Source organism: Podarcis gaigeae (genome assembly GCF_964106915.1).
Source record: "Podarcis gaigeae genome assembly, chromosome: 9".
Taxonomy (NCBI): domain Eukaryota; kingdom Metazoa; phylum Chordata; class Lepidosauria; order Squamata; family Lacertidae; genus Podarcis; species Podarcis gaigeae.
This window is the reverse complement of record NC_139685.1, coordinates 19,829,478-19,841,614: the sequence shown is the minus strand read 5'-3', so window position 1 is coordinate 19,841,614 and position 12,137 is coordinate 19,829,478. Positions and strand designations below refer to the sequence as shown.

General features: G+C 44.1%; 2 protein-coding genes across 3 annotated transcripts in view; one reads left to right on the top strand and one right to left on the bottom strand.

Annotated features, from left to right (window-relative positions):
* The window catches only part of LIAS (lipoic acid synthetase), a 139,084-nt gene extending 136,140 nt beyond the window's left edge, over positions 1–2,944 (bottom strand). Inside the window, exons 1-4 of one of the 2 annotated variants that reach the window (XM_083755052.1) lie at positions 2,399–2,944; positions 1,054–1,226; positions 809–902; positions 254–334 (exon numbers count right to left, since the gene is read on the bottom strand). In XM_083755052.1, coding sequence (XP_083611178.1) covers positions 254–334; positions 809–902; positions 1,054–1,226; positions 2,399–2,464 — 414 coding nt within the window. In that variant the 5' untranslated portion in view covers positions 2,465–2,944. The remainder of the gene's footprint in view (positions 1–253; positions 335–808; positions 903–1,053; positions 1,227–2,398) is intronic. The other variant, XM_083755053.1, reaches the window with a different exon arrangement.
* An 893-nt stretch (positions 2,945–3,837) lies between these two features.
* On the top strand, positions 3,838–11,372 carry RPL9 (ribosomal protein L9). Its single transcript, XM_083755102.1, has 7 exons — positions 3,838–3,965; positions 4,098–4,213; positions 7,191–7,286; positions 7,904–8,036; positions 9,713–9,793; positions 10,222–10,342; positions 11,238–11,372. The coding sequence occupies exons 1-6, from the start codon at positions 3,920–3,922 to the stop codon at positions 10,326–10,328; spliced, it is 579 nt and encodes a 192-aa protein (XP_083611228.1). The 5' UTR covers positions 3,838–3,919; the 3' UTR covers positions 10,329–10,342; positions 11,238–11,372.
* Positions 11,373–12,137: the final 765 nt, after the last annotated feature.

Genomic DNA, 12,137 nt, shown 5'->3' with positions numbered 1-12,137 from the left:
GAGGGCACAAGGAGAAGGGAACGACGGAGGACGAGATGGTTGGATAGTGTTCTCGAAGCTACCAGCATGAGTTTGACCAAACTGCGGGAGGCAGTGGAGGACTGGAGTGCCTGGCGTGCTCTGGTCCATGGGGTCACGAAGAGTCGGACACGACTAAACGACTAAACAACAACAACAATACACAAGACAAATATGGGACATTTTGGGTGTGTTGTTCCCAAATAAGACCATCAGTCGTCAGTGGTCAGCTTACCATTATAGTCGCTGTAGCAGTAGCATACTTGCCCCCTCCCCAGCACTCTCCGATGTTTGGACAACGTGCTTCCTCACACACCTACAGGCAATGAAACAGTTATTAACACGGTAAGAAGGGCATAAAGTACATTGGCTACAAGGACTCTCACCACTGTAAAGCTAATGATGAGGTAAGTACTACTGTTATAATGAAAATTATTTCACACGGCAATACCCAATGAGGGTGTTTTTTTCAGTCCATCTGGCATGCATGTTGGTACAACCCTGGTCTGCTCTCAAACTGTTCAGGGAGGGTTTCAATGACAAAGAAAACAATGTGATACCGTAATGACTACTCCAGTGCAAGCTGCTATTGTAAGTGAGTGAGGCCTCATCACTGGAAACAAAACATAAGTCTTCTAAACACAATGGATGGGCTCTAAACCTATGGAAGCAAGTCCACTGCAAAGGAATTTGCTTTTAAGTAAGTGTGCCTATGATGGGAACTTTAATTGCAAAAACAACACTGAACAACACAGTAAATCATCTGGTACAATACAGGCATTTGAATTACCGTGTGGAGATTTAAATTTCTCAATGAATTCTTCAATTTGTTATAATTTTTTCCAATTGGAATCTCTGTTTTCAGCCATGGAGGAAGTCGCAGCCTAAAAAAACAAACCAAAAGCCATACTTATTTTGCTTTAGCAGGTAATGTTTGTAAGTCTGAGAAATTAACTGACTTTCCAGACAGCTGACCTATTTTGTAAACACATTGTTCTACTCATTCTAATGAGGCAATTAAGTTGTTTTAAATACCTTTCTCCTTTCTGACGCTTTAATTCGCCTTTATAGTCTGCCCACTTTGTTTTGTCTGAAAGTTCTCCAGACATAAAGTCTTGCAAATCAGGTCCATTTTGCAAGAGTCCCTTCTGTTCCTCTGGCAATGAGCTTGATGCTCTCAACTGTTTGTGCCGATTCCTTTCACAGGTCTAGGAAAAAGCATTTGCACTTTTATTTTCAAATAATGCATTTCCAAATAATTTATTTATTTTTTAAATCAAAAGTTACAACACAGCTTTGTCCTCTGCTATATTTGTGCCCTTATTTCCAACTAATGAGGTATAAAAGGTTTATCCAGAAGCTGAAATTTGTAGATCATGGGTTGGAAGGGACCCCAAGGGTCATCTAGTCCAACCCACTCACTGTGAAAAGGGAGATTACAGGGAACCTGGCAGAGGGCCTTCTTGGTGGTAGTGTCCACCTTGTGGAACTCCCTCCCGCCAGATGTCAAGGAAATAAACAACTATCTGACTTTTAGAAGACATCTGAAGGGAGCTGTGTTTAGGGAAGCTTTTTAAAAAAATATTGGTTTTTCCATGTTTACATCCTCTAACAATATTTCTCTAACAATTTTCCATATTTTCCCCACTCCTCCCCTGGACTTCCGTCTCATTCCCAATTTGTTTTATTTCCATATTACTCACCCTGCATGTTGTTTCCCAAAATTTCCCCAATACATATAGTCTCACTTTTGTTATATACAATTGTGTTTGTTTATTCAAACCCTGCCAGTGAGTCCAGTTCTCTATTTTGTCTCTTCATATATGTTGTAAATGGTTCTTGCAACCACCGATAAAAACTTTGCCACGGCTAATGTTCTAGCGTTTGTCCGGTCTTCCAATAGGAACCTGACATAGTGAGCCTCTGATTTTCCCGGGAAAGGTACCAGCAAGGGTAGTATCAGTTCAGCCCTGGCTTGCTCATATTTTGCACAGTGCAACAAAGTATGTTTTATGGAATCGATGTCTTGAGCACACGAGCAAAGTCTGTCCTAGTAGGGAACGCCTCTCAACCTGCAATCCAACACTGCAGAAGGAAAGACGTGACTAAACAACAACAATTACTAAGACAGGAGTTCGAATCCCCACTCGGGTCAATGACTAATCTCTCCTTCGCCTAGCCTACCTCGCAGGGTTGTTGTGCGAGGAGGAGAACCACGCAAACCGCCTTCCGCTCCTGGGGGGGGTATTAAAAGTGGCCTATAAATGCCATTATCAAGTAAATAAAGGATAATATTGGGGGCAGGGATTCCCCCACAGAGAAGGTACCAGGGAATAGGGCATCACGCAGGTCTATCCCTCCCCCCCCCCCATATGCTCACCAGCCTCCCGAGTGACGTCAGCCTCCTCAGGTTCTCCCGGGGGAAGCCTAGGTGGAGCAGAGCCATGTCGTCTCGACCCCGACTCCTTCCTCAGGCTCGATGTACTCGGCGCTCGCCCACCTTCCCCTTCCCTCCTGCCGTTTGGGCTCGGAGACGATTGCTCTCGCCTCCCGGCGTCTTGACGCCCCACCCACGGAACGCGCTGGCGTCACGCCGCACGGGGTTCAAGACCGTGGTGACGTACGACGCTCTTCCTTTCCTCCTCTCCGCGAACAGGGAGGTGAGGCCCGGCTTTCTTTTTCCTTGCGAGGTGAGGGGCGGCATCCGGCTCCATCCGGGGCGCCGCGGCTGCCTCTTGTCCCGAGCGCCCCGCGGAGGCCGCGGGCAGGGCTCAGAGAGTGAAACGGACGTCGCTCCGAGGTTGGGTTCGGCGGGGGCTCCTGAGAGGGAGACTTAGAAGTAGCCGCCCCCCCCTTCCCCTCAACGGCTTTGCTCTCTCTCGCGCGCCCCGGCTTCGTGTGCGCCTGCGTAAACTGATGCCGGGTGAGGCGGGGAGGGGGTCTCGTTTCTACGGCGCGCCGCTAAGAAGGCTGCTTTCGTGGCAGAGATTATTTCAGCGCAAAACTGCACGGCTGCTTTCTCAACCTTGCTTTTAATGTTGGATTACGACTCCTATCACGCTTCTCCATTGGCTGTGCTGGCTGGGAATTATGGGAGTTGTAGTTCAACGAGGTCTAGGGACCCAAGGCCCAGAAAGGCTGCAGGCAGTCTGTAGAGCAGGCTCTCGGCTTCACCAGCATTACTTTAAGGTTTCCCAGAGCTGAAAGTGCCGGTTTTGCTTCCTGCCTCCTGCAATAATATATAGTGGTTTTTTGGGGGGGTTTTTTTGTCAAGCCAGGGTGGCTGTCTAGGTGTTGCTGCAGTTCTCATTATTATCTCTTGCCACTGGACATGTTAGTAACATCTGGAGTGCCACAGATTAGCCACCCCTGGTATAAGCACTAGGTGAAGAGGAGCATGCTTTTTATATGGCCTTTGAGATTGGTAATAGGAGTGGGAAGTGATGGTTGCAGGGGCAAGTATTGGTTAAAGCAGAGCTTTCCAAACGCTGTCTCGACAAATTAGCTGCAGTGTGTTGGTGTGTCGCACGAACGCTCCCTGCACTCCTCCCAGGGATGGAAGGGGGTTAGCTTAGCCTCCAGTTTGCTAGTAAAACTGAATTACGTTGTCGCAAAATGATGCATGTCTAAAAAGTGTGTCACCAATGTGAAAAGTTTGGAAAGCCCAGGGTTAAAGGTTAGAAACCTTTTGCGGGGCCAATATCATAACATAGTTTTAGTAATATTCCTCTTAAGCATCTAAATCAGGCACGTCCAAAGTCCGTTTCGGAGGGCTCTGTGACACCACTTTGGACACCACTGATCTAAAGTGGTGCATTTGTTGCAAAGGGCGTGCTACAGGTGATATCAGTATCATGTTAAACCTGGAGTTTTTCATTTTGCTTTTCCTGTTAGATTTAAAATGAAGACCATTCTCAGCAACCAGACTGTCGACATCCCAGAAAAAGGTATGTGCATCCACTTGGATGTTTTTATTTTTAGTAACTACTGCACCCCCCAAAAAATACCCCAAAATCTTTAATGTTCTTATCACTTGCAGTTGCCGTGTGTTGTACTAATGCTTAATTATCTCCATCCAGTTGAGGTTCGTTTGAAGGGACGGACAGTCATTGTCAAGGGCCCCAGAGGAACCCTGCGAAGGGACTTTAATCATATCAATGTGGAACTCTCTCTCTTGGGAAAGAAACGCAAGAAGGTGAGCAATTTGTGGGTGTTGTGAGCGTTACTGTATATCATGTTTCTGCTGACAAGGGAAGCTGTTGGTCCTGTGCAATGTTTTCAGATTCCATGTTAGCTTTGTATTGTCAGTAATGGTTGCTGGGTTCTATGGCTAGAATTACACGTTTGCTGGTAGATGTGTCAGTTGTGAAGCACTGCACTAAGGGGGCAGTTGGCTGTGGAAAAGCAGTAGGTGGGAGGAGGGACTTACCGTATTTTTCGCCCTATAGGACGCACTTTTTCCCCTCCAAAAATGAAGGGGAAATGCGCGTGTGTCCTAAGGTGCGCACCGACCCCTCTCGCTCTCCAGGCTTCAGGAGAGCCGCAGCGGCAGTCCCACAAGGTCGGGGGACAGCGGGGAGGCGGAACGCCGCCATCCCGCTGTCTCCCGATGTGGTTTGGAGGCTGACGGGGAGACGCGTGCTTCTCCCGGCCGTCAGCCCCGCGAGCTCCGGGGACAGCGGGGAGGCGCAGCGCGTCTTCCCGCTGTCCCCGGACCTGGTCTGCAGGCGGGTAGAGGGGAGAAGAGCTCTTCTCCCCGCCGCAAGCTCCGGGGACAGCTGGGAGGCGCAGCGCATCCTCCCACTGTCCCCGGACCTGATTGGCAGCGGGGAGAAGAGCGCTTCTCCCCGCTGCCTGCCCCGCAAGCTCCGGGGACAGCTGGGAGGCGCAGCGCGTCCTTCCGCTGTCCCCGGATCTGGTCTGCAGGCAGGCGGCGGGGAGAAGAGCGCTTCTTCCCGCTGCCGGCCCCACAAGCGCCTGGAGGGGAAATAATTTTTTTTTTCTTTGTTTCCCCCCCAAAAAACTTGGTGCGTCCTATGGGCCGGTGCATCCTATGGGGCGAAAAATACGGTAATCTTTTCCTTTCCAATTTTTTTCTTTACAAGCTTCACCTCCAAGCTGCTTTTCTTTGCTATACAGCAAATACGGATCTGGGACACTTTCTGCGGAGTGGAGAGTTGCACAGGGAAAGCGGCAGGCAGAAAGGCTTAGTATCTGTTTTATTGTTTTTCAGTGCTTTGGAGCAGACCTGTGTACTGCAAAACATGTAATCTTAACTTATTAAAAAGTGAAGCATGCACTTATTTAAGATGTATATATACTTGTTTACAGACGTTTCTAAGCAGTATATTGAGACAAAAGGTGTTTTGGGTGTTTGCATCTTGTATATGATGTTTCAAGTGCGAGATTTCCAGAGGACGTTGTTGCATCCTATAGCACAGCCAGTCAGTCTGCAAGAAAAATGAGTCCCCTGTTTTTTGTTTCAGGTGCAAAAATGCATGTGGCTGATTCGTGTTAAAATAAACTATGATGATAGGCAGTGGGCTAGATTTGGTGCTATTAGAGCTATTAATTAATAAATTGTAGCAATACTAACACATGCCAACTGGTTCCCAATCTCTGTGAATTGTTGTGTTTTAATTAAGGATAAATTGGAGCCCTGAGCTAGCCTTTCTTCTATTAGCAAATGTCAAAGGTATTTTGTCTTTGGTTTATCGTTCACTGAATTTTAGTTTTCAGTGTAATTAACAGGACATGGCTCTTAGCAGTGAATATGGACCATTCACTTTTCAGAATGTTAATATAATTGTGTATTACTCCCATTATATGGGAGGCAAAGTGTACTGACAGTAATCCACTTGTACTCCAAATGTGAGTCCTGACACAGCCAAAACAGTAGCTCCATACACGAGAGGGACCTATGGCATCAACTCCAAGGTTTGCAGTACAGTTGTACCTTGGAAGTCGAACGGGATCCATTCCGGAAGTCCATTTGATTTCCAAAACATTTGGACACCAAAGTGCAGCTTCTGATTGGCTGCAGGAAGCTCCTGCAGCCAATCGGAAGCCCCATCGGGCGTTCAGCTTCCAAAAATAGTTTGCAAACAGTAACCGTCACTTCTGGGTTTGTGACGCTAGGGAACAGTTTTCTATGTAGTTTTCTATGGGGTTTTCTAGTAGTTTTCTATGGGGGGGAAAGTAGTCTGTAGTTTTCTATGGGGGGGAAGCCTCAGAGGCTGGGTACCAATGAGGATCCAGTGGTCAAAGAGGCAGTTACTGCATGTGCTGTAGAGGGAAATGAGGGGCAGGTGGAGCTCATCAACCTAGGAAGGTACCTATCTAAGAGAAGGAACGGCCTGATGGCTTTCATGAGAATGGTTTCAGGAGTGAAAACAGCATGAGGGGCAGCAGTTACAAGTTACCGGTCTCCACAGCCGCAACAAGCACTGTGATTCTCCAGTGGTTTGACTTCACCCCTGTAGGTACACTCCATTGCCTCTTGAGACATACAGATGCCAACAACAACCCTTGGGGGAAAAAGTGTTAATACTCTAGAAAGGCTATATCACTGTTAGTCTAGAATCCTGAACAGGAGCATTCCACACTGCAATATTTTGTATAGCTGACTACACAGTTGAATAAAGGCAGTCATTGAGGTATATGACTTGCTGCTCTCTATAATTTTTTTAAAAGAAATTCTGAACTGGTTCACATAAGATGTGTTCTCCACGTAATTAGTCGTGACCATCCCTGGGCATGCATTCCTACAGATACTATAATGTGTGAACCAAGTAAATACAGTTAAATATTAACTACAGCTGCTGTTAAGGTGCTGGGTGTTCCATCAGATGAAGGTAATTATATGAAGAAGTTAATGTCTTGTGTGAACATGGCCTCAGTTTCTCTAAAGCAGTAGCACTTCCTTAAAACTGTATTTGTGTGTTGCTGATACAAGAAACACATGTAGCAATGTTGACTTGGCAGATGAGGATAGCAGTACTACTTGATCATTTGATAAATACCAGTATATAGAAATTGGAAATAATAATATTTGCTGGTGTGGAAATTCATTAATCTAATAAAACTTAATTCTTGTAATGTTTACATGGAAAACTTGTTTTATACTTGGAAATGAGCAGCCTTTTTTATACACTTCGTTGTTTTTTCTGTAGCTGCGTGTTGACAAATGGTGGGGTAACAGAAAGGAGCTGGCAACAGTCCGCACAATTTGCAGTCACGTGCAAAATATGATCAAGGGTGTCACATTGGTAAGTTTCCAGTGGGAATTTGCTATTAAGTGTTGATATAGCCAACTTCATCTTTGCAGCCACACTACAGCCAGATGGGCGGGGTATAAATAATATATTATTATTATTATTATTATTATTATTATTATTATTATTATTAACATACTATTTGGAGCATGGGTGGGACACAGGTGGCGCTGTGGGTAAAACCTCAGCGCCTAGGACTTGCCGATCGTCAGGTCGGCGGTTCGAATCCCCATGGCGGGGTGCGCTCCCGTTGCTCGGCCCCAGCGCCTGCCAACCTAGCAGTTCGAAAACACCCCCGGGTGCAAGTAGATAAATAGGGACCGCTTACTAGCGGGAAGGTAAACGGCGTTTCCGTGTGCTGCGCTGGCTCGCCAGATGCAGCTTGTCACGCTGGCCACGTGACCCGGAAGTGTCTGCGGACAGCGCTGGCTCCCGGCCTATAGAGTGAGATGAGCGCACAACCCTAGAGTCTGTCAAGACTGGCCCGTACGGGCAGGGGTACCTTTACCTTTTTATTTGGAGCATAAAGAGCTTTAAGAGTCAGTTTGGAGAAAAAACACTTAAGTTTCTCTTTTCCCCGTTTGTTTGATTTTAAATTTGTATGATTCCAGGGCTTTCGTTACAAGATGAGGTCAGTGTATGCTCACTTCCCCATCAACGTGGTTATCCAGGAGAATGGCTCACTTGTGGAAATCCGTAACTTTCTTGGGGAGAAGTACATCCGTCGGGTGCGCATGAGGCCAGGTAAGGAGCTAGTCATTGTGGCGATATCTGTTACCAAGTTTGATATAAGAATTGGAGGGGGGGGGTAGTCACACCTAGGCTTCAAATGAATCCTATAATGTCTGAAAACCTGTATTTTTCCAAGCAAGTTGTTTGTACCATATGATAACTGGGGGAAAAGCTTGCAAAATCGGATACTTGTCTTTTGGAGTTCTGCCTCACTCTGGATTACCTCCATTTTTCAAGTTAAAAGTATTTTGAAAATGCAAAATTAATATGCACTAATCTGTAAAAAATAATTGTGATAATGTGCCCCCATTAAATTTCTGTAACGAGGAAACCTCCAAGCACTGGTTTCATTCCTGCTACAGAAGCACAGATTAATGGGCATGTATTACAATAATTCTGTGTCTTGCATGTCATGTGACTTCAGGAAGAAAGATACAGAAAACGCCTTTTCCCATGCTGCTGATGTAGGAACTTAATGTCCCAGTAGGCTAGTTAAGATGGTACTTTAAGTTTGGGAGTTTTATAAAGGAATATGGACAAATCAAAGTACCTTGTTTTTTTTAATAAATTATTTTTATTAATTTTGCATTAATAACACTCCAGTGGATACAATACAAAATATTGGCACATCATAATACAAATAATAAAGCCAATTATACATTCCAAATTACCGTATTTTTCGCTCTATAACACGCACCCGACCATAACACGCACATAGTTTTTAGAGGAGGAAAATCCGTAGGCATGCCACCTGTAGGCATTCCCTCCATAACACGCACAGACATTTCCCCTTACTTTTTTGGAGGAAAAAAGTGAGTGTTATGGTGCAAAAAATACGGTATATATTTTAGGTGACTTCCCATGTTCAGGCTGACGGGAGGAAAAAATTATTCCTTGTTCCTGTTTCTTCTCTTCTTTATTCCCAATATACCACTTCCAATCTTAATCATTTATCTTATTTTAGCAGCCACTGGTGTGAGACTTTGAGTCATATTTAACAGATCTGTATGTGTATTAACATGCAAGAGGGATTTTTATCCTATTGTTTTTGTCCTTCCTGTTGTTGTCCACCAATTGGGCAGAACCCCATCAGCAATGAGTGCCCAATTCCCTCAGGCCTGTTGGTCTTAGTACTGTGCTATGCGTGAACAGGATACAATTTATTTTGGTGGCGCTGTAGTCTAAACCACTCAGCCTCTTGGGCTTGCCGATCAGAAGATCGGTGGTTCAAATCCGTCCGGGGTGAGTGTCTGTTACTCTGCCCCAGCTCTTGCCATCCTAGCAGTACGAAAGCACACCAGTGCAAGTAGATAAATAGGTACCGCTGCGGAAGCAAGGTAAATGGTGTTTCCATGAGGTCTGGTTTCCGTCACGGTGTCCCATTGCACCAGAAGCGGTTTAGTCATGCTGGCCACATGACCCAGAAAGATGTCTGTGGACAAACGCCGTCTCCCTTGGCTTGAAAGCAAGATAAGCGCAGCAACCCCATAGTCACCTTTGAGTGGACCTAACTGCCCAGGGGTCCTTTACCTTTTACCTTTTTTACAGTTTATTATAGTAAGGGATCATGACTAGATAGCTAAGTATGCAAATGTATGTGTTCTGTTTTTAAAAAATGGTGGACTTGTATGAGAAGGATAAATTTCTTTGATTGGAGAAATGTGTGCTTTTTAAAACATTTTTTAAAGGGGTCAACTGTGCAGTATCGCAAGCCCAGAAGGATGAGCTGATCCTTGAAGGAAACGACATTGAATTGGTATCTAACTCTGGTATGTCAGTTAATTATTGTATTGTGGAAATAATGGTTTTACTTTGATGTGGTCAATAAAGATGCAACAACTGCCGTTTAGTTCAGCTTGCATTGTCTGTATACTACTAAAACATTGGAAAACTTATTTTAAATGATGTCTAAAGTTAAAAGAGAAGCTTATTTTGTTGCAGTGTGTTTAGTAAGACTAAACAAGGTTAGTTGTTTTGTCTTCCATAGTCTGTTGCTATTGTTTCTCCAGCAACAAATAGGAACAAGTGTTGCTAATGGGACAGGAGAAGTTTGACTTGACCGAGAAACTACCTAGCTTGATTTGAAGTTAGCATTATCTGTCCTGGTTCTTGTTCAATTCACTTGTTTGATTAAATTGGGAAAATATGATTGCTTTGTTAAGCCAGTCTTGCTTAAATTATCCTCTTTTTGTTACAGCTGCCTTGATTCAGCAGGCCACCACAGTCAAGAATAAAGATATCAGGAAATTTTTGGATGGTATCTATGTCTCTGAGAAGGGAACAGTACAACAGGCTGATGAATAAAACTCTATAAATAGGTTTGTGTTCTTTTCACATTGCACGGATGGTGTATTCTGTAAAGGGGCGAGTTTTACCATATAGGCTGGAGGGTGAAATCTTTTATTTGGAAGATTTTTCGTAACCAAAATATCACGGAAGTTGCTATGCAGCAGAAATCCCTGTTGAAATCTTGTCTTGACCACACTGGGTTACACTCCCAGACTAGCTTGGAATTTTAAAAGGAGCATATATTTTTTCTTTCTTTCCAATGGAAGCCATTTGTATTCAAAGTGCATTCCCAGTTCCTTGGATGCAAACTGCTTTCTCTGCAGAGCAGGGGAAATGCTCCAATCTTGGAAGCAGGTTCCCTCTGTAGAGACTCACTGCACCAGCCGAATCCACGTCTCCGCTCCAACTAAGAGGAGCCAGCATAGCAGCTGCTGCACTGTGTAGCTTGTAATAGGAAGAATAGTTTTCCAGCTTTGGATCATGCTTCCTGACCCAAACCTGAGTAAAACCTAAGTAACTTCGTAGACTTGAATTGTCTTTCTGAACACTAGAAAGAATAATAAATTGTGTTTTGTTTAAATAATAAAAATGCGTTTCTTCTGCAAAAGCATTACTCATGGTAGCTTGCAATTTATAAAATTAATTTTTCATAAAACAGTGATAAGAAACAACTAAACAGGGAGAGCAGGTGTTAGGGGTCTAGTGGTTCAAAATCTGAGGCTGCAGACTTGGATGATTTCTGCTTCATATTTGCACATCAAGTGAATTCTTGATGATTAATCTTAACATTCTCCCATTATTGGAACGTGTAGTAACTTTAAACCATACTGTTATTTTGTAGGTGCTTGTAAGGGGATTGCAGTTGTAAAATGTTATTTAAAGCTTTAGTTGTTTTTCATAATCCAATTTGTTTCATTGTTTCAGATCCTAAAGTAACAACCAGGGCACAAAGGTGTACGGCATGCAGCAAGCGTTCAGTTCACATCAGGAGTTGGCTGTATGAACCAAACCAAACAGTTTGACATTGTTTGGAGAAAAATTAAACAATATATTTCAATATTTTATGTTTTGTCATTGAGCTTTCAGCCATTCTAACACTTTGGTTTCCGGCATAAGCATTAAATAGCTTATTAATTAAATATATTAATTATATATTACAATGGTACCTCACGCTAACCCAGAAATGGTACCTCGGGTTAAGAACTTTGCTTCAGGATAATAACAGAAATCGTGCTGCGGCGGTGCGGCGGCAGCAAGAGGCCCCATTAGCTAAAGTGGTACCTCAGGTTAAGAACAGTTTCAGGTTAAAAACAGAACTCCAGAATGAATTAAGTTCTTAACCCAAGTTACCAATGTAATCTGGAAAACTAGAGTCTGAAAATGGGGTAAATGGGTGGTATCCCACTCTACTTGGTGGAAGGCATCTGTCATGGCATTTTTGGCAGTTCATCCCCTGCTGTCCAGCATACCCCTGCCCCCCAAACCTCCAGAACAGATTGGGGGCAGATGGCGCAGCTATAGGGATAAGGAGGAAGAAATCATCTGTTCACTAGTGAGCAGCTTCCATCAGCATAGAAAATTGGATTATCACCCAGTGTAAAAACCCAGTACAGTACGTGGTTATCAGGTTGTGTTTTCTGGTGTTTCTTCATCACATAGTATAATATTTGAGTGTCTCTAACAAACTTTACAGTGAATTGGAATAGTTGTCAATTTGCAACCCATTTCATCTCTGACAACAGCCTAGCAGTTTTTACCTTTAGGGAGGAGACATTGCCAATAGGTAAAGAATGCCATGCATAACGTTAAGACATGGGTTTAATC